The sequence below is a fragment of the Anneissia japonica genome, unplaced genomic scaffold, assembly GCF_011630105.1.
Source record: "Anneissia japonica isolate Jap-2015-1 unplaced genomic scaffold, ASM1163010v1 scaffold1065_len1792383_cov172, whole genome shotgun sequence".
Taxonomy (NCBI): domain Eukaryota; kingdom Metazoa; phylum Echinodermata; class Crinoidea; order Comatulida; family Comatulidae; genus Anneissia; species Anneissia japonica.
Genome location: NW_022684135.1, coordinates 613140 through 633404, shown reverse-complemented (window position 1 = coordinate 633404; position 20265 = coordinate 613140). Strand labels below are relative to the sequence as shown.

General features: G+C 32.6%; 1 protein-coding gene and 1 long non-coding RNA gene across 2 annotated transcripts in view; both read right to left on the bottom strand.

Moving 5' to 3' along the window:
- LOC117103451 overlaps positions 1 to 7072 on the bottom strand; it is a 20948-nt gene extending 13876 nt beyond the window's left edge. Inside the window, exons 1-3 of the long non-coding RNA XR_004444597.1 lie at positions 6387 to 7072; positions 3823 to 3891; positions 3565 to 3653 (exon numbers count right to left, since the gene is read on the bottom strand). This is a non-coding gene — a long non-coding RNA (uncharacterized LOC117103451). The remainder of the gene's footprint in view (positions 1 to 3564; positions 3654 to 3822; positions 3892 to 6386) is intronic.
- Positions 7073 to 8008: 936 nt separating this feature from the next.
- LOC117103880 (heparan sulfate glucosamine 3-O-sulfotransferase 6-like) overlaps positions 8009 to 20265 on the bottom strand; it is a 35495-nt gene continuing 23238 nt past the window's right edge. The window contains exon 2 of the mRNA XM_033244499.1: positions 8009 to 13005. Coding sequence (XP_033100390.1) covers positions 12363 to 13005 — 643 coding nt within the window. The 3' untranslated portion in view covers positions 8009 to 12362. The remainder of the gene's footprint in view (positions 13006 to 20265) is intronic.

Sequence of the window (20265 nt, the reverse complement as noted above, 5' to 3'; positions counted from 1 at the left end):
AAAAGTTATATGCATAAATTGAATTTGTTCAAGTTAGAAAAAAAAAAATGTTGTCAGGGTATAATAAAACAAAACATTCAGATGCTATGAAATATGAAACAGGAAGCAGATTTCCTGGTACTGTAGAAATTGATAAAAGAAACTAGATAATAAAATTTACAAATTCTGGTTCAATATAGCAGGGAGGCATAATATAGTGTCAGCAAAATCTTATTAATTTTGCAAACATTTGGAAAGCAATGGTCAACATAATTTGCTGAGGGAATTATGCATACTGTATCAAGCGTTTAAGGGGAATATTAGAAAAACAGCTGCATGTAGTGTTAAGGCGAGACTCTTTTTATACCTAGTTTAGCAAACCCACCGCCCGCCAATAATGATGATTTCAAATATAAAATATAAATTAATATTTGGCCAATTAGTGCACCCACTCTGCCATGAAAAAATGAAAATTCCAGAAAAGAAAAAAATTTTCTCTCTCTTTTTTTTAAAATTTAAACTCATTGTTTCCTTGAATTCCCCAAAAATACAAATAATAATAATATTTATTTGGCAAATACAGTTAGGCCCCATAAAAATTTAAAAAAATTATTAGTTTATCACCCTATCAAAGAATAAAAACCCCCATTTTACCCATGTTCACAAGTAAATCAATGGTTAGGGACACATATATAAAATGTCATAAAATGGAATCAACTTTATATTCAAATAATATGTTTTTGTTGTACCAGTATATTTGCAAGAAATCCTGAGCTTTTCAAGTGAAAACAGATGGAAAACCGACCGTTTTGAAATAAAAATAATATGTTGATTGAAAAAAAAAGAAAAAAAAAATCAGAATTTTTCCAAAAGTGATGAGGGAGGGGGTGATAAACTAATAATTTTTTTTATGGGGCCTTTATACAGAAAAACAACATGGTTTACTGGGACAGGGAATGGTTGAAAGCCCGTACAAGATTTGCTCCCTATCCTTTCTATTATGAAGTACAATAGTAAAAAAAAAAAAAAACAATCAGAAAAATTAATCGGATTCATAAAAAGATGTAAAATGCTTAACTAAATGACAACAGGATTTTGACCATGGAAAATGAACACATTATGAAAATGCAAACCAATAAAAACAGTGATTACAATCAAAGTAGGTTAGAGTTGTAAAGGCAAAATGCCCTTGAAGGTCAGAGATGGATTAGCTTGTAAGCAATGGATAGCAATCAAGGAAACATCAACATTAGCCTACATAAGCCAGATTATACCACATGCAGCCCACAATCACACAATCAATGCATGGCTGTAGCCTGAGGTATTGGTTGTACTATTGTGGTATAAACATCTCAACTCATACACTTTTTTTTTTACAAGAACACATTTTATAAGAACATTGAGGCTGAAATCACTTAAAAATTAAGAACAAAATAGGAACAATTATTGTGGCTGAGGTCAAAAATGTCAGAACAAGGTTTTTATTTTAAAAAATAGAAAGACCAACAAATCTTATCTGATCCTGGGCAAAATTTTACTGGTTCTTATTTTAAAAAAAGCGCAGTGTAATGTCAGTATGGTGGTCTAAATTGTAGTTATTAAAAATGTGGATTATCATTCCAATAATTATAGTTAACATGATAAAGATGTTAATTATCCATAATAATCTAGGCCTAATAAAAAAATAAAACATAATAATAATGATAATGATATTCAATTACAATAAAAAAAATTATAAAATGTTACACAGCCAGGTAAAATGTAGTCCCCCGTAATGTAGCATCAATACATACATTGTAGCATCCGTCTAAATTTGTATCCATTTCTCTTGAGTAATAATGAAGAAAAACAGAAATCTCAGAGGCCTACGAAACTCCCACGACATTCAGCATGGATGTATTCAGTGCAGAGAAAATAATATATCTTTTAGAATTTTGTCTTGTGAGAATTTGGTATTACAACAAGGTTTGTTTTATTATAGTTTTATTACACTTAATTGTATAGTGGGAGTTAAAGTAGGGTAGCAGCTGCAAATGTATGTTTTGATACACAAAATAAATATTTGAAATAATTAATAGTACTGTAATGCATTTCTAAGGTAATACTATTTGTTAATAAGACCAAGTAAAATTTAAAAGTAGTTTCTCGTCCTAATATTTTGAAAGAAGAGAGAATGAGGGCGCTTTTTATTTCTTCTTTTTTACTCCAAGATGGCAAATCCAAGATGGTCGATAGGAAACATCTAATACTTTTTTCACTTTTACTAAGTAGACACACATTGAAAGCAAATAAAAGAAGCACAAGACATGATTCATACCATATGTATCCCCAACCACGAACGATTTGGGAGAGAAACTTTACTAATGCTTTTAGTTAGCTAAATTTTTCGTACATTTCGTAAAATAAAGGATATAAAAAAAAAATCAATAAATAAATAAGAAATTTGTGAGGCAGAGAGAATTGATGCCTGAGGGGATGAGAAACTAGTATTTTTTTTTATTTGGCCTAATAACTAGCAATTCTTAGGCGCTTATAACAGGTAAACAATATGTACCTTGTTTTTCCTGTAACAACAGGTGTGGGGCTGATGTGGTTATTAAAAGCAGATAAATTATTGTATTTAAATGAGAAATTAAATGTTATTGTTAGGTAGTCGTATATCTATAGTTTCTTATTCACAATAATAATATTAATATTTGTTATTCACCAAATAAATATACATGCTTTGTTACATTTTGCGTACCAGTCACATGAAAATGTGAAATTATTTTGGGAATATTCCAAGTTTGATCAACCTGTCCATTATACCAAATGACAACAAAGGACACAATCATATGTGGGAAACAACACTTGAGTATGTAGCTATGAATAATCAATATATTCATTAATAAAACATAATCAGTTTTTAAAAGAATTGTGAATCTGTCTGTGGTATGAATTAAAAAAACCACAATAAATACTATATACTTCATAATGTCTAATTTTTTTTATGCACATCAGTTTTCATGTAATTTTTGCTAGTTAAAAATAAATCTGATTTGGTTTTAAACATTCACTTTAGGTGAGAAAATAGTTCGATGTGGATTATGAAATTGCCCCGGAATCATACACCACCTGTTATTGCACCATTTAGGCAATAAAAAGCAAATTTGACACTTGCCAATTGATTCCACGAGAAGTTATGAAAACAGAACGCTGTTGGAAGCATTCAACCAATGAAAACATTCAGTTGTATGGTATTATTGCTTACGGCAAGTTCTCAGACACTAATTGCTCAAACAACCAATTAATTATTACAAATCAAACACCAGAAGTTCCAGTATGTTTGTTTTTGATGTTGTGTGTGTAAATGCTTCGAGGTAAAAGTGAAACTTTATCCTTTATTAATGATAACTTGGTAATGAAAAGATCCTTAAGTTCATTTTAAATCATTGTTATATCCCAGAACATAATCTTTATATCCCAGAATACTATGTTGGTTTAATACTTGGCCATGGTTCTCAATATTTTTCACAATGTCCACTTTTGGACAGCGACCCAGGGGTCGTTGAGAACCAGGGCCAACATACAAAAATGACAGCTTACCTGTTACTAGTTGTAGTCTTCTCTACTGTGAAGTCCATGGCATCAATCTCTTCTCTTCTTTGATGAAATCTTGATAGCTGATATGATTCCTGTCAAGTTGTCAAGAAAAAACAGCCAGAATCCAAATATTAATACATCAATGTTTCTCAGAATTTATAGACTTTCTGTTTGAAATTAATAGATGATGAATATGTGAAATATTATAAGCTATGTGTGCATTTATACCATGAAATGTCAGACCTACAGTGGCAAACTCACTTTGGATTTTCAGCTTGTTCATTTGCAGCTTATAAGATCTTCAACTTCTCTTGATAGTCACTATGATTCCTTAGGCTGGAGTCAGGGAAGAAATCCAGATATTAATAAATCATATACTTATATTAAAATTATTTATATTACACTTAAAATATTTACAAATTACACTTATAACACACAACACTAATGAGAAATATAATTATTTAGGTGACATTTAAACATATTTACAGAATTAGAAAAGATATAAACTTCTGGACATTTTGTAACTATGACTTAAATATTCTATAATTCTATACTATGTATACTAAGACTTAACAAGGTTCACAAGGCCCACTCAAAAGTGGGACCACTCAAAAGTAGGGCTACAAAGAATTACGAAACGAGAGATAGGAATTGGATCCATGGCAACGGGAATGTCATGGATTCATGGCAAGGGCATAATGTGGTGGACCCATTGATAAGGGGGTGATTTTTAAGAATTTAATTTGATATATAAAAAAAAATGAATTAAATTGAATAACATTGCTTCCATATATGACAGTCTTTTGTTGAATATAAAATTGAAATAATTGAATATAGATGTTACAACTTTATTACTCCAAATAAATGTTTGGTATTAATTCAAAATTGATGACCATTTGTGGGAATAAGATCACAACTGTCAAATTCTGAAGATTCAATGCATTTCCAATTTGCTTATCAATTTAACTGTGTTTATTTTAATAACCCAATACATTTTAAATACTATTGTTCCATTTGCTTTCATCAATTACTTCAAAGGCATGCCGCCATACTTTGTTGTCAACATGTTTACCGAACCATGAAGAGGCAAATACATACACAAAGCAACAACTTATTCAGTGGAATACTGAATTTTCATCTTTAATTGGTTGTGTTGTGAAAGAACCGATTCCATTTAATAATGGCTTTAATGTCATGGAATAAAACCACTTTGCCTTTCCTCTCCTTCACAATATAAAAGAATTTAATAACCATGAAGACCTTGGTAAAGATAAGGCTGCCTATCTATTTGAGTAGCTTGAAGTCATGGCAGTAAAACTACTACCTCCTCCCTAACAACTATTACCATAGGTCCTCTGGTATAGGCCCACCCTCCTTAAACCAAAAATATGGGGGTGGGCCTACACATGGGAAAAATTAAATGCCATTTTTCAGCACTGTAGGCCTATGCTAATTCAAAGCCAATATTTGCTATTTCTTTCTGAGAATACTAGTAAAAGTCATACCCTGGGTTTTTGCCTTTGGAAAGTCTGGAACGTAAAGAAATGGGCGAGAAGTCTGGGGTGGTCTTATACAGGATGTGGGCTTATACCCAGCGGTGGCGCCAGAGATATGCCGACAAAGGTCTAACATGTCCAAAGGACTGGTCCGAACCAAGGCTACGATGAAGCCTCGGTCAACAGGCCCAGGAATAAAAAAATCCATGTTAGGGTTCATGGGGAGATTTTTTATGGCTTAATTTGGTACTAAATGTGTTTTAGACCACAATATTAGGGATTGGCACTCAAATTAGCGTTATTTGGATAGGCAAATTATTATTTTTTTTAATTTTTAGGTCGGACGACCTAGTCGTTCGTCGGACGGCAGGGGGTCCAGGCCTGTCCGACCGTCCAACAGGGGGGAATTCCCCCGCTAGCGCCACCAATGCTAATACCGAATACGGCAACTCCCTCAAATCATATAACTGTACTGTTCCAGCGAGTTGGATATACTGTACTTAAAGGTGTAGAATGAAACACTTCATGCTTCTTTTCATACTTTCACCTCCACGAATATCATATACAATATACCACATCCCCCCTCAACATCACTTCTTTGCTCCACTTGTATATGGGCGGGATTCAACACATCCCTTTTCTTTTATCGTGTACAAGACCACATTCTTCCCTGCCATTGAATGCATTATAATAATGAATTTTGATGATTTTATCCCCAATTTTCATTGTATAGGTATAGATAGGATACAGACAACCTAAATACAACAAAAGGCCACCTCCTCCCTCTTGATCAAAAATTTGTTTGCATTAACTTGAGATTTAACGATTTATAATTATCTCATTGTGTAAATATACTCATAAACCAGCAAGCCCAAATAACAAAAGACCGCCTCCCCCGCCATTAATTCCTTGCATATTATAGTTTTTACAGATTTACTATTAAAATATTTCATTGTGTAGATGAATAGTATAACTAATAAACAACACGCATAGTATAACAAAAGACCACCTCTCTTCCATCTTTTCATCAATTAATTATTTGCATTACATGTCGAGTTCTGGCAGAAAATATTATTTCCCAACCAACTAGTACAAACTGTTACCAACCAGTCCTATCAACACCAGTACAGTCAAGTGCATATTAATGATCTTAAGATCTGCTTTTTAACAGGCACTATTTAAAACTTACCATATTCCCTTTCATGCAAAAATTCCATAACACTCCCTAACATCAATAAGCTCATCTAGACCCATATTCTCTAGTTACTACATACACTCCTGAGGGCACAATTAATGACAAGAGTATGTCAGGAGTAGTTACTGACTTACCAAGAGCTATACACCTGTATCAGCGGGGAGTATCGAGAGCAAAACCATATCAACCCTTTATGCGCAAGGATGGAAAACAATGACATACACAATTGTTGAGACTGAAATATTCTAATAAATTCTTGCTATATTATACTACAGGCTGGGCTTTATGGCAATACGATTGTGCAAAGTGATAAGGATTCTTTTAAAAATGTACATATTTCATCTTACGCATACCAATGATTTATTTGACTAGGCTAATTAATAGCAAACAAAATTAAACACTGTATATACATGACCAAGTCATTTTGTTTACTTTGACCATATTGCATCGTTTGTTATGTTTGTTGGTATCTGTACTGCACTGGACCTCACAATTACAGTATGGTATCATCCAGATGTTACATACAATTGTAGTGTTGGTTTGCTTTCTACTAAGAGACCCTCCCCCATCAAACTCTTATAAGCTTTGGTTTAAGTTTTTATTTTTGTAACATCCACATAATAATGGAACTTAAGTCTGCGTCCATGATAACAGTCTGCAGACCGTGGTGTCCCTTCCATACTGCTTGACTCCTCAAATCAATAGCAACTGGTGTTCCCAAAAACCATGGTCTACATATTAACTGGTTTTATTCTATTTCACCAAACCTACATAAAACATGTTTCATTTATATATTTTACCATAATCACAATAAATACAGGAAAATGGTTGTGTCAGATTTGGGCCTTTGACTAGCAAAATGACCACTTCACTTCTCGAGATGTGTACCTATGTAAGAAATAAATTGTGGCAAAACCTCTCCATTACATTTAACAATTAATTCAATTGCCTTCATGCCTGAAAACAAATATTTACCCCTGCCTCATCATCAACTTTGATCACTTAAGCTGTGTTTATATAGGAATTTGTTTGGTCAATCTAACCAAGCATTTGGTCAATTTGACCAAAACAAAATCCAGTGCTAACAGCTTGGGTGTCATTTCACTTGGTCAAATTAGCCGAGCTAGCAATTAAGTTTGGCCGAGCAAATTGTGGCCAAGATGATTAACTAGATGGTTGGTTTCTCAAAGCAGAAAAATTCAAATGGAACACACTGACTCAGTTAAATCTTTCTTTAACGTAGATACTACTCTGCGGATTGCTGAACTTTTCACGTCCCCATGATTAGATTTAGATTGATCACAATCCTATGACCTGTGTAAACTGCGTACTGTTTTAGTCAAAGTAGCATTACCTTCCGTCTTGGTCAAAATAATCCTGTGCGAACAAGACTTAGTCAATCTACGTATAAAACAATGTGTGTCAGGCCCGTAGCCAGGTTCGTCCAAGGGGGTTGGGGTTTTCTGGGCGTGAGGTCCACAGTCGAAGCCCCGGTGGAGTCCGCTAAACCCACAAAGCAAGAGGATTTTTGTGCTTTATGGGTCTTAAAGATATATTTGAAAATGTCTGTGTCTAGGTGGGTCTGCAGTGCATTAGTTGGGGTTGGAGGACTTATTTGGTAAATTTAAAGAGGGGGTTTCGCCAGAAAAGAGGGGGGGATTTGCTAGAAAAGGGGGGTTCTCCCGAACCATAAAAACCACCCCTGGGTACGGGCCTGACACTGTGTTCACTTTAAAAGAAGAAAATGAGACAAAACTTTGACAACAAATTGTACTTTATTGCTGCTGTTTGCACCTCACATTTACACTGCAACATGCCAACTGTTACTGGAGAACAACACCAGAAATGGCACAGAAGTTTCAAAACATTGGCATGTTCCAACCAAGACTTTTAATGGATTCTGACACAGATCAGTGTCTTGGGGTATACATACCTTTGTTTTGGAAGTTGTTTGCCATTACTGGTGTTAATGTAAGGTAATTTAAAAAACAGTAATTGAAAATGTTCTTGCCATGGTCCTGGTGACAACATGCTAAAATGGGTCAATGGCTGGTGACAACATAGCAGGGGTTGAACAGCAGTCTGTTTGACTGCTGAAAACATGCTAGAAATGGGATAACAGCATCCATCTTTTGTGACCAGTGACTAGAATGATCTAATCGTAGCAGTGGTTGAAATCTTCAATGTAATATTCTTAATTTTTGTTTAATGCATGCTGTAATACATATGTCCAGAAGTCTGTACTTAAAAAGCTAAACTTCAAACACCCTGGTCGGTCCTGGATTTTTTTTTATGAAGACAAAGAAGATCTTACTCCCTAAAAGCTTCAATGAGACTTAGTTTGTACAGTAGATTTACCCTGTACTCGATGAGTGAACCTGTTGTTGAATGTGATGGAATAAATTCAAAATTAAATATATTGTCACCAATGTAATCAAATGTCTTGCTTTAGAAAATAAGACAAATTAAGAACACTTGCTAGCGGTACTGCTACTGCATGATGCTTGGCCCTTAAATTACTGGGTTTTTATTAATCCAGGATTTTTTCTTATGACTAAAAAACAGTTCCAATCCTGACGTCTGATAATAAGATTTAGTTCATGAAGCACACAGAGTCCTTTAGGAAAAAGTATTGTAGCTTGCTCAACAGACTCCTCAGTTTTTAAAAAATATTAAAAACAATAATTTTACATTTCACTTTAAGATTATAAAGTATAATTTATCATACACCCCTTTCCATAATCTTATTACCAATTAAACATGTATTTATTCAAATTTCTTTATATAATAACATAGATGAGGCAATGCATACAAATTAATAATTCTGACCACTAACCAGATGATTCAACAACAGTAGTAAATTTGTTTTTTGGGGTAAAATTATTTATATATATTTTTACATATATGTCAACACCAAATTTGGTTTACATATACAGTACACCAACAAAAGGAGCCAAAAATGTTGCTTAACTTTAAAATGATTCTTAGTTTCTTAGATACTTTGCAAAAAAAACCAAAAAAACATATATTTATACATAAGGTAGTTGTGCGATAAAACACTACGAAAATTAGCACCAGCAGAAAAAGATGGCAGTCACCAAATGTAACTCTTTTCAATAAAAGGATTTACCATATTTCTTCTTGTATAAGCTCACCCATCCCCTCTTTGAATCCCCTTTTCGATCAAAATCAAATATTTGTTTTTCTTTCAGTATTTAGTGCAAGCTAAACTACTCATTCAAATCATACATTGGGCTTTTGCCTGAAGAAAGGATGGTACGTAATGCTGGGCGTAAAGTGGGGGGGGGGGTGAGCTTATACAGTACCTAACATGGGCATATACCCAAGAAACTATGGTATTAACCCTGAAAGAAACCAGAATGCCAGCTGTTTTTTTCCCAGCATCATTCTGGATAATGTAATGTTTTTGGAAGTCTATATAGAACAATTAATATTCTCTTTAATAACAAAAAGCTCTCTATAGAATTTTTGTGTCATATTTAAGTACATGAACTACATAAATCTGGACTGAAGACCAGAAGTTGATATAAATATGAATTTCTGTACATTACCATTATGAAACAAAACATAACATAACTTGACTGGCTTAACTGGCTACAGGTTAACTATTTTACATACATTTATACATTTTTTTCTTTTCTACAAAAAAAAAAAAACAAAAAACAAAAATAAAACACTGTTTACAGTTGATACAGTGCCAACTTCCATTAGGAAGCTACAGTACTCTTGCCAATATTGGAGACAATCACACCAAATTATCCCGTTGCTCAATTTGCGTTATATATAAATACAGCAATCATGAGTTTACCCGTTTTCTTCTATTCTAATAATAACTTTGTTGGTGCTGAAATAAATTTTAACTCGGATGTAAAGAATAATGTTGTTTTCTTTTGATTCAAAAGAATAATAAAAGTGTAATGATGGCAGTTACTACTATCATTAACAATAAAACATCCTGAAATAAAAACATATTTAAAGAATATTTCAAAGAATTCACTAGCACCCACACAAGTGAACATTTTAACATTCATTACTATATATCTCTTACATTAATTAAAAATTTTATAACAAACTTACAGCCTCTAATACAGTAGATTTCTTCATCTATTTAATACAGTTAGGAGCTATTTATTAATAAACCTATATACAAGATTGGTTAGATATCATAATTGGCTTCCTTGGATAAGTTTAACCTAAGAAAAAACACAACTTACAAGTAATTAGAGTATCATCACTCACATATGCCCCAGTGATAGGTACTTTGAAACCAGAAAACTAGTAAATTTCTAATTTCATGATTTCTTCGAGATTTACCCATTTTTACAACCACAAACTTTCATAATCAGAGGCTAAGAAATTGTTTACTCATAAATTCATTGGATTCAAACATTCCTATGTCGATAATTAGCTGTAGATATGACCATAACAACACAAAGTAAACTGAAAAATCGTTGAGGACGTGTATTGTTTAAATCGAGGCCTGACAGGATGATCATATATCGATGAGGATGCAAGCATTCCATTGTTCAAAATATATTAAAACCTTATTTATTAAAGATTAATTTGGATTTGTATAATTATAAATTTAATTGTATCTATTCTGCTTCTCGTTGGGAATTTTTGTCTCAGTTTACTGGCCATTTATTTTCAAAATTAAAGATTACTGTACTTGTAAGAACTAATTGATATTATCAAATATTTAAACATTATAGGGTTTTCAGTAGGCCTATATCTTACAAAGCTCAACACAGCTTTAGGACCAAGTTGCATTTTCCATGCTGAACGGTTGTTTTTTTCTTATATATTTTAAGCTCTCTGCACACTACTAAATTTTATGTAACAAAAAATGTGATATGCCCATATTTGGTTGTAATATATCACCATACAGTACACATAAATGTGCTCATCAAACAAATTTGTCACATACAATTTGATAGTGACTGAAATTTAGCTCAATGGTATCAAAAGTATCGAAGGCAGGCGAATTCTATTAAAAAACTTTAAGCTATTTTTAGTAATAGTAATGAATTAGTTTTATAGAAATGGAAACGGTGCAAGTACGTCGAGGTATCATATATTTGATAGTAATTTTCTTCTATGAAGTCAAAAGTAAAAAAGAGTTTAATAAAAATATATTGCATTAATATTAATAGGTCGCAAATTATAATTCATCAGAAAATTTAGGATTGAATAAGATGAAAATATTCAACTTATAATTTTACCCTGTTGCCTTATATTTTGTTAATAAATTTTATAGAAAATGGATAAAATATGGACGTACTGTTAAATTAAATTCTTAAAACAAATAAATTCATAGACACAATTGTTTGAACATTTAGAAAAAAAAACCAACAAGCTCTTTTATTATATGATAAAATAATTTTACATTAAACAAAATATTTGCAGAGAGCAATACCGGTAATAGAAGTTTGGATGAACCATTCACACTTTACTGTATATCATGAACACCTATAATCACAGTCCACATGATCATGAACACATGTGATTATACTCCACACAAGTACAGACCCCTGTGATCATAGTTCACATAAGGATGAACACCTGTGATTATATTCCACAAGATAAGCACCTGTGATCACTCTCCACGCAGGTATGAACACCTGTGATCATATTTTACATGGTTATGACCACCTGTGATCACTATCCACATAAGCATGAACACCTGTGTTCACATTTCAATGGTTATGATCACCTGTGATCATACTCCACACAAGTATAAGCATACTTGCTCATAGTACACACAAGTATAAACACCTATGATCATATTCCACGTAAGTTTTAATAGTTTGATCATAAAACACCTGTGATCATATATTCAACATGAACACCTAGGATTCTATTCAAGTATCAACACCTGCAATATTAAATAAACATGTATAAATGGTGGTTTCATACATGACTCAAAATTACTTGTATACGCAGGAATATTTTGATTTACCATATATTTATATATTATGAAAACTTAACATCATGTTAAATTTAAATTTGCCTAGATTGGTGAATATAACTATAAACATTGCTTGTTTATCTTATTAGCATAATATTTAAATAGAGTAATTGAATATGCATCATCTCTCATTTTGCGTTCCAAACTGATCCTCCCAATGAAAATCAATACCTATCATCTTGTAGAACTTCTTGTTCCAAGGTTCGTAGAACTGATACATCTGCTTAAGAATTTCCGGACGTATTTCCGGATGTTTACGACCTTTCGTTTTCCCGAGACACTTTGATGTATCAAGTCCGTCTTTTCTCTTCAAACATGGAAAACCTTTAGTCTGGTTGTGGTAAAAATAACTTTCATCGATAACTACATCCAATCCTAAAAAGGTTTGCACACGTCCGAGTTCTTCATGAGGATTTTTTATCAGATTTTCACCACTCACAAATAAGAACTGTTCTAAGGGGAAGACTTTAAGCCAGTTGCGCATGTGTTTGGCATACATCCCAATCCGTATTACGCCCCACTCCGACGCTAATTTTCCGTTAGATTCATACAGTAAATCCTCAAAATCCTTTAAGTTTCTATATCCTTTACTCATTGTTTGTACATAGTCTGAAATTGCCCTTGTTACAGGATTTCTTACAACTAAAATTAACTTGGTTTTCTTGGACATTTTAAAAATTCTTTCTGGCGCTTTTTCCGTCACAAAATAACCAGGTGTTTTCTCAAGCGTGACTTGTCCTTCCAATGATGGAGGCATTTGCTTTCTGCAATGATAAACATTAAACATATTAGTAATCATAATGAAGCAAAAGACATATATATATATATAAAATAACACTCTTACGCTGACGAAGGCAGCAGGTGCTGCCGAAAATTTCGTTGAATAAATGTACATGTCTCAAATTATGTCAAAGTGTCCGGCGTTTATGTTAACAACTGCAGTGTTATTTTATACAATCGAGACATACGTGGAACATCATCGACTAAATCGATCAGATTTAGTATGTAGTTTTAGTTTAGTCTACGATGGATGCCAGAAATGATTTATGATTATGTTTTGTTTATCTTTTCGTTTACATTTGGTGTGATTCTCATTGATGCTCTTTTGAAGATTGTGATGTATGTATATACAGTATATGTGAGTGGTATACAGTAATTATGAATGGCATACAGTAATTATTGATATGATATTAACAAGTACTCATGGACGCCATGTGTGAAACCATATGGTTTTGAGAATCTTGTTTATAAACTAGTCTTCTCATAACAATCAACAGATGGTGTACATCAACTTTTCTATTGTATTTTGGTCAGACTTGTCTACTTTAATAGTGGTTTTTATTCACTTACAGCTTTATAATGAAAATCAGTTTAAGCCACAGTATCTACAATTTCAATATTCTATCTATCTTCCAGTAAGTACAGGCTCCTCTATCATGAGGTTTATCATGATTTCAACAACAAAAAAAAAAACCTATACAACAGACAACAGAATCTGACAGAAGGCAATTGTGAGAAACACTGAAATTAGAAGAACAACACTGCTAAATTTGGTTCTGTCAATGAAATGAAAGAACAGCTATAGTACAATGTGAAGTTAATTGCATTTTGAATATAAGCTCTTGTAAAATCCTGAATATTTAATCATTGCTCAATATCGAGTCGGGTAAGACGACAGAATGAAACCAATTCATTTCTGCTTCAATGAATTGCTACAAAGCGCCGCAGAAGGCAAGATCAACAGATTGGATTGAATACACTGTGTATAGCCTTCTGGCGATAGGACGCTACTAATAACATAAAAAGAAAATCTTGTAGTTTACTATTCATCAGACGATACTGTTTATTCACCGTTAATACAGCAGGAGAAGGGACGCATCTCATTGAAATCATACAGAATTTTCAACCACTGAGCCATTTTAAGCCACTCTCTTATCCTACAATATCTGTCTCTTATACACATCTAGATGTGTATAAGAGACAGTAGTAATAGTAATGAATTAGTTTTATAGAAATGGAAACGGTGCAAGTACGTCGAGGTATCATATATTTGATAGTAATTTTCTTCTATGAAGTCAAAAGTAAAAAAGAGTTTAATAAAAATATATTGCATTAATATTAATAGGTCGCAAATTATAATTCATCAGAAAATTTAGGATTGAATAAGATGAAAATATTCAACTTATAATTTTACCCTGTTGCCTTATATTTTGTTAATAAATTTTATAGAAAATGGATAAAATATGGACGTACTGTTAAATTAAATTCTTAAAACAAATAAATTCATAGACACAATTGTTTGAACATTTAGAAAAAAAAACCAACAAGCTCTTTTATTATATGATCATTCTTAGGAATGTCTAAATTCATTTAAACTAGCAATTCCGTATTATATTTATAAATCTTTATAACATTATACAAAAATTAGATTTTTCTTAAAAACTGAAATTTTGCCGGGAATGGGGCTTTAAGTATCATATTTATTAACTAGAGCTTGAAAATTGCCATTTTAAACATCATATTACATTGTGGGTTCAGCTTCTGAAATAACATTTTTAAAACGCTTGTTTATTTTTATTATATTTTAGTTAGTTGGACTTTACGCAACACCAAATCTTTGGCCTTGACATATAGTACCGTACAGTATTGATTGTCAATTGGTGTTATGATTTCAGAAAAATAGAAAAGCAAACTAATACTTTGATAGAATATGTTTATTTTATTTTTTTATTCTGATGACAAGCCCAATTTAGAAATCCATATCTTCCTATACGGCTGAACTATATGGCAATATGAATATGCCTCAGATTAAAGGTTAAAAAATTCCACTCTGTATGTAAATAGCTATTATAAGATACATGATTCCCTTGGTGTAAAAAAAAAACAAGAAATTTCATTTCAAGATACTATGTTAGGCATTTTAATACAATTTCTAAATTATTTTTCTTTTTTAATCCCTTTATTTCATTTGTGTGATTTTTAAGTCCTGTCTTGTTTTCCTGATTTTAATGTGAATTTTAGTGCAGGTAAAATTTAAAATAAAACTTATTTAGGTCGTTATATTTTTAATTTAATTTATCTGAATTTGTGCATTTTACCCATTTGTCTTTCTATTTCAGTGTACTTGTTTAATCCATTTTAAATGTTCCTATGTTCAACTTCAATTTTATTCATTTCTGTATTTGATATTTCATATTCCGTACAGAATATACTGTAGGCATAGCATCTCAAAATGTGCTGGTACAATACTTGAGTTTCGACATGAAGGTTCCTTTATTATCAAAAATTTAAAATACATTCCAAACTACCCTGTGCCTTATTAAAGACCATGGAAATATATTACTATATAAAGTGTAACTATGTAAAAACATAACATGTTTTACTATATAAAGTTTAACTATGTAAAAACATAACATGTTTTATCTTGCACTAAACTGTATATACTCTCTTGTATTTTTCTTCTCTCTCACTCGTCTTACTGCCATCATGGAGGTATAAAAATATTTTATACCTCTATGCTGCCATTAACTAATTTCCCTTTTCTGCCCTAAAGTTAATCATGCTTATTCACAGTTCCATTATGTTCTTATGTCTACCGTATTTTACATGAATGTTTAGAACCTGTCCACTTGAATCAGATGCAAAATGCTTGCTTTCAATTATTGTCCACCTGAGTTACTGTTTTTCGCCGCTAAGTTGACTGCCAACGGTTTGACAATCACCGAGTCCATGCTCAATTAACTACCTGTCCAATATCATTTTTATAAACTCGAAATCCATCCAACTTTTCTGCGAATATCACGTACGAACAGCAACCTACATTTGCATCACAAACAATGTATTTTAATGGCTATTTTATGCCTGTACGAAACAGATTTATCAACAGATAGTGATGCCTAACACAACCAGCAGAACGATATCCAAGAACATGTCTTTTTATGGGTCTGCTGAGTAATTTCTTCAAATAAAAAATAAAAAATCCAGACAGCGGATTTGTTTCAAAATTGTATATTTTGCAGTCTTAACGGGTTGCACATTATATTTCGCAACATATGTGAATGTTGGAAATAAAATCTAATGACTTTTGACCTTAGATTCAATTTGAGTGGATGTAGGTTAGTGAGTCATGCAAAACATGTATTTTCTACACACATGCTCACTCAAGCAAACGTTTGATATATTACATCCGAGTCTTTCTATACAGTAGCTCTCTTTCAATTCTCGATAGCAATTCTTCTGCAATTTCTGATGGCTTTACGTTGAAGCCTGGTATAATCATTTTGCGATCGTTGATTGAAATTTCTGATACATCTCAGGTTATATAGTTGTCATGAACTCGCAATGCAAGGATCTACTTAAGGAAACGTATTGTTATATAATTTGAAATGGTACTCAATTGGTAGTTATCTCCCTCAATCATTTATTGTCAGAAGCGGTTTGGCGCAGTGGGAACGGTTTGGGACGATACACTAATCATTTTTTTATTGGGCCTAAAATTAATATTTGAATTCTTAATTTTTATATTATATTTTCCTAGAGTGACGGATACTCTACAACTAAATATCTTTCGCTAGGCCTAGGCCTGTGTGTAGGCCCAATTCTAAAATGTAGTGTACACACTGGTACTAGTACGTACCATAGGCCAGTTGCTGTGAACCCAAACCTAGGCAGAGTTTTCCTTTGTTCATTCTTTGTGTGGTGTGAAGGTCCCAAATGGTCAGCTACTGTATGCTTCAAGGATCACATAATTATTGTATTAACGGCCAATGATTAATTCATAAACAGTACCAAATGGTCAGTCATGATTTATGGCTCACACTCTGTAAACATGACTGATAAAATATTAATTATGAATTTAATAATCTTAGACGAGACTTTTTTATACCTTATTTAACGAACCCTCCGCCTGACAATAAAGATGATTTTTTGTTTTTACAAAAGAATTAGGCTAAATCTTCGTAATGTATTTCTGCCATCTATGTTCCCACCTCCTCTTAGGCTTGACATCATTCTTCCATATAGTCATTATTTTTATTGTCCATGGAAAATGAATGCTTGTTTGGAAAATAGCAAATAGTAAATTTTTTCATGAGGCTCCAATATTTGATGAGAGTGGGGACGTGAAACCAGCAATTAATTTTATTTGGCCTTATGTAAATGTAAAGCATTTAACCATCCCATACTACACTGTTTACATTCAACAATAAAATTTTATTTTTATTTTCTTCTCTGTCTGGATATTTTTTTACAAAATCACTTGCTAATTAAACAAGAGAAAATTTTATCTATATTTTTTTTCCGCCCTTCTCCGATGGTCTTTAAAAAAATAAGTTTGAAAAACAAGGTATACAGAAAGTCTCAGCTTACCTATGTAAAACATTTTCATATGAGCAAAATAAAACTATATCATGCTGGAAGAAAAAAATCTGCTCCCCAAATTGAAAATTTAAATTTTAAGAACATAATGAAATTTTATCTCCTGCTCGCGTGTTGTGTCATTAAAAAATTACCAGGTGATTTAGCTACGGCTAGTTGGTATCTGCTGATAAATATAGGAAGCCTCCTGGCTTCTAGATAAAATAGCTTAAGCGTAATGTTTTAGGCCTAGTTTAACGAGCCATATCTGACCTTTAGAGGAAGCTTGTTCAACCGTAAATTACACACTATTACTATCAAGAACAAAGCCAGGCTCCTTCTTTATATCTTTTGTTTTCGTTGCCCATTACTTTGGGTTGTGATTTCTTGGCAGTCTTCCTGCCAGCTAATTCTACTGTGAATAATTTCTCTATTACTTTCCCTCATTTCATCATGTTCTATTTTAAATTAAGGATATTAATCAAAGCGAAAGAGAAGTTCCAATTTTCACAAGATGTAAAGTCTGAATGGTCAGTTTAAAGCTCTGCATGTACAGACTATATCTTATTTTCTTTGATACAAAAACTGTTGTACTGTACATCCATATATAGTCATGATGTGCCTATATATGGTCATGATGTGATATCATCATGACCATATTTGACAGTCTTGGCAGGGCTTATGCTAGGCTCACCCAACACACTTGATTTGTGTCAGTATATCTTAATATCCCTCCCTCATGTAACAGATATAACAGCTGGCCCATTGTTTATACACTGTATTCTTTGCATGAGGCCATTAAATTGCCTTCTTACCAATTTAAGCATGTTCTTAAATACTCAAAACTGAAAAATGAATTGTTTTGATTTATATCTCATTGAATGTTGATCAATGTACTGACTGTCATTCAAATTGCTATTTATCACAAATTTAAAAAAAAAGTTTCATAAAAGAAGATAATTTGCTAAAAATAACACTACATTGCACAGATAATAAGTTTCATTTAATTGTTGCAATGTTGCACAAGCGCCAAGGGTAAGCCAACAGAAAACTTTGTTTATGGTAATCTGTTTCACAAGAAATTTTTTGTTAAAATAATTTTTTTTATGAGAGCTGAACCCAAGGCCTAGGGATTTGAAGGCAAAAAGCATCTTAATAACAACCAAACTACATCTCCAATCCGCAAGACAAAGTCACATACAAGTCCCACTCTGCATGTACTGCACCAGTGAAGAATAATTTTTCCAGACAATAACAATAACATTGTCTTAAGAAGTTTGCTGGGTTACGTGAAAGCTTGTGTCGCAAAACGTATACACTCTTGACTCTCAAGTGGTGGTTGTTTATACTACAGAATAAATACTATGTACTCATACAAATTTAACATTGTCTTGAATCTTTAAATGCTATCTGACTAAAATATCTGATTTTTCTCACAATAGTTTGTTTCTTCCATTCTACAGTGTATTATTTAACACTGTATATATTGGCAGTAATTTAACCTGTCTAATTGTAGACTTTCGGCAGCCATCAACACTTAAGTTAGCCCTAACATCCGTGATAATGGTGTTTATATTTCCGAGAGGGGGTATAATAAGCCACGAAGACATGTCCAGATACTTACCAACATTACACTATTAATCTAGCATTATGTTTATGGGAACATAAAAATGTGTTTACAAATCTGCTAATGTATCACATGTTGACCCCTATTACTTATAATTATGGCATCATACAGTTCTATGAAGAAGAGTTTTACCTTTTACCAAGCAGATGTTGTCCAGAAAGAATAACAAGGGTGTTTTTCATGAGCACAAAAGTCCAATGTGAGTAACACGACTTCTGAAAATGTGCGTACCATGTACATCACTAAACATTTTACCAAATGTATCAATGATTACGCATGCATAAAATCTTATAATTATAAAACGAAGTGCAAAAAGAACGGTACGATTTGATGAAGGCAGATTCATCATTCATTCATCTTGGTCAAAATTAATTCAATGCAAACACGTCATGCTTCATAAACAGGGCTGGAAAAAGTGCACGACCGGCGGCAACATTAATGTCATGGAGGCATTTTAGGGGAAAAAAATTCCAAAAATTAACTGTGGGCTTTATAGTGCACCGATACAATTGGTGTTGGAGATATTTTATTGAGACAATTTTCATGGTTGGAGGCACAAACATTTTTTTTTTCAGGCCTGCTCATAAAGACAAAGTTTAATTATCATTCCATTCCGATGAGTAGTGTACTTGCCACACAAAGAAATAAATAATAATTTCTTTGATAAGAAATTTAAACCCTTTGTATAATACTGTGTTGGAGCAATTGGTATTGTATACCAGTATCAGGATTATATGGGATTGTAAGACATGGCATCAGGGTGTAATTGATACACCAAGGCATGGCTTCTAATTTTTCACAACAGAATACTATATCGTTATGCTTCACCGAAAACATTTACATATGGATTTTACAAGGATATCCATCACTCTATATAAAATCGCTATCACGGGGTCAGTAACCACAACAATGCTGATGAAGCTATTTTATTTTTTTTTTTTATCTTTAGTGCTAGACAAGACCGATTACTACTCAAGTATACACGAACATATGTTGTTTATCTTTCCAAGTGCTACCTATACACATAATACCATTGTGGTGC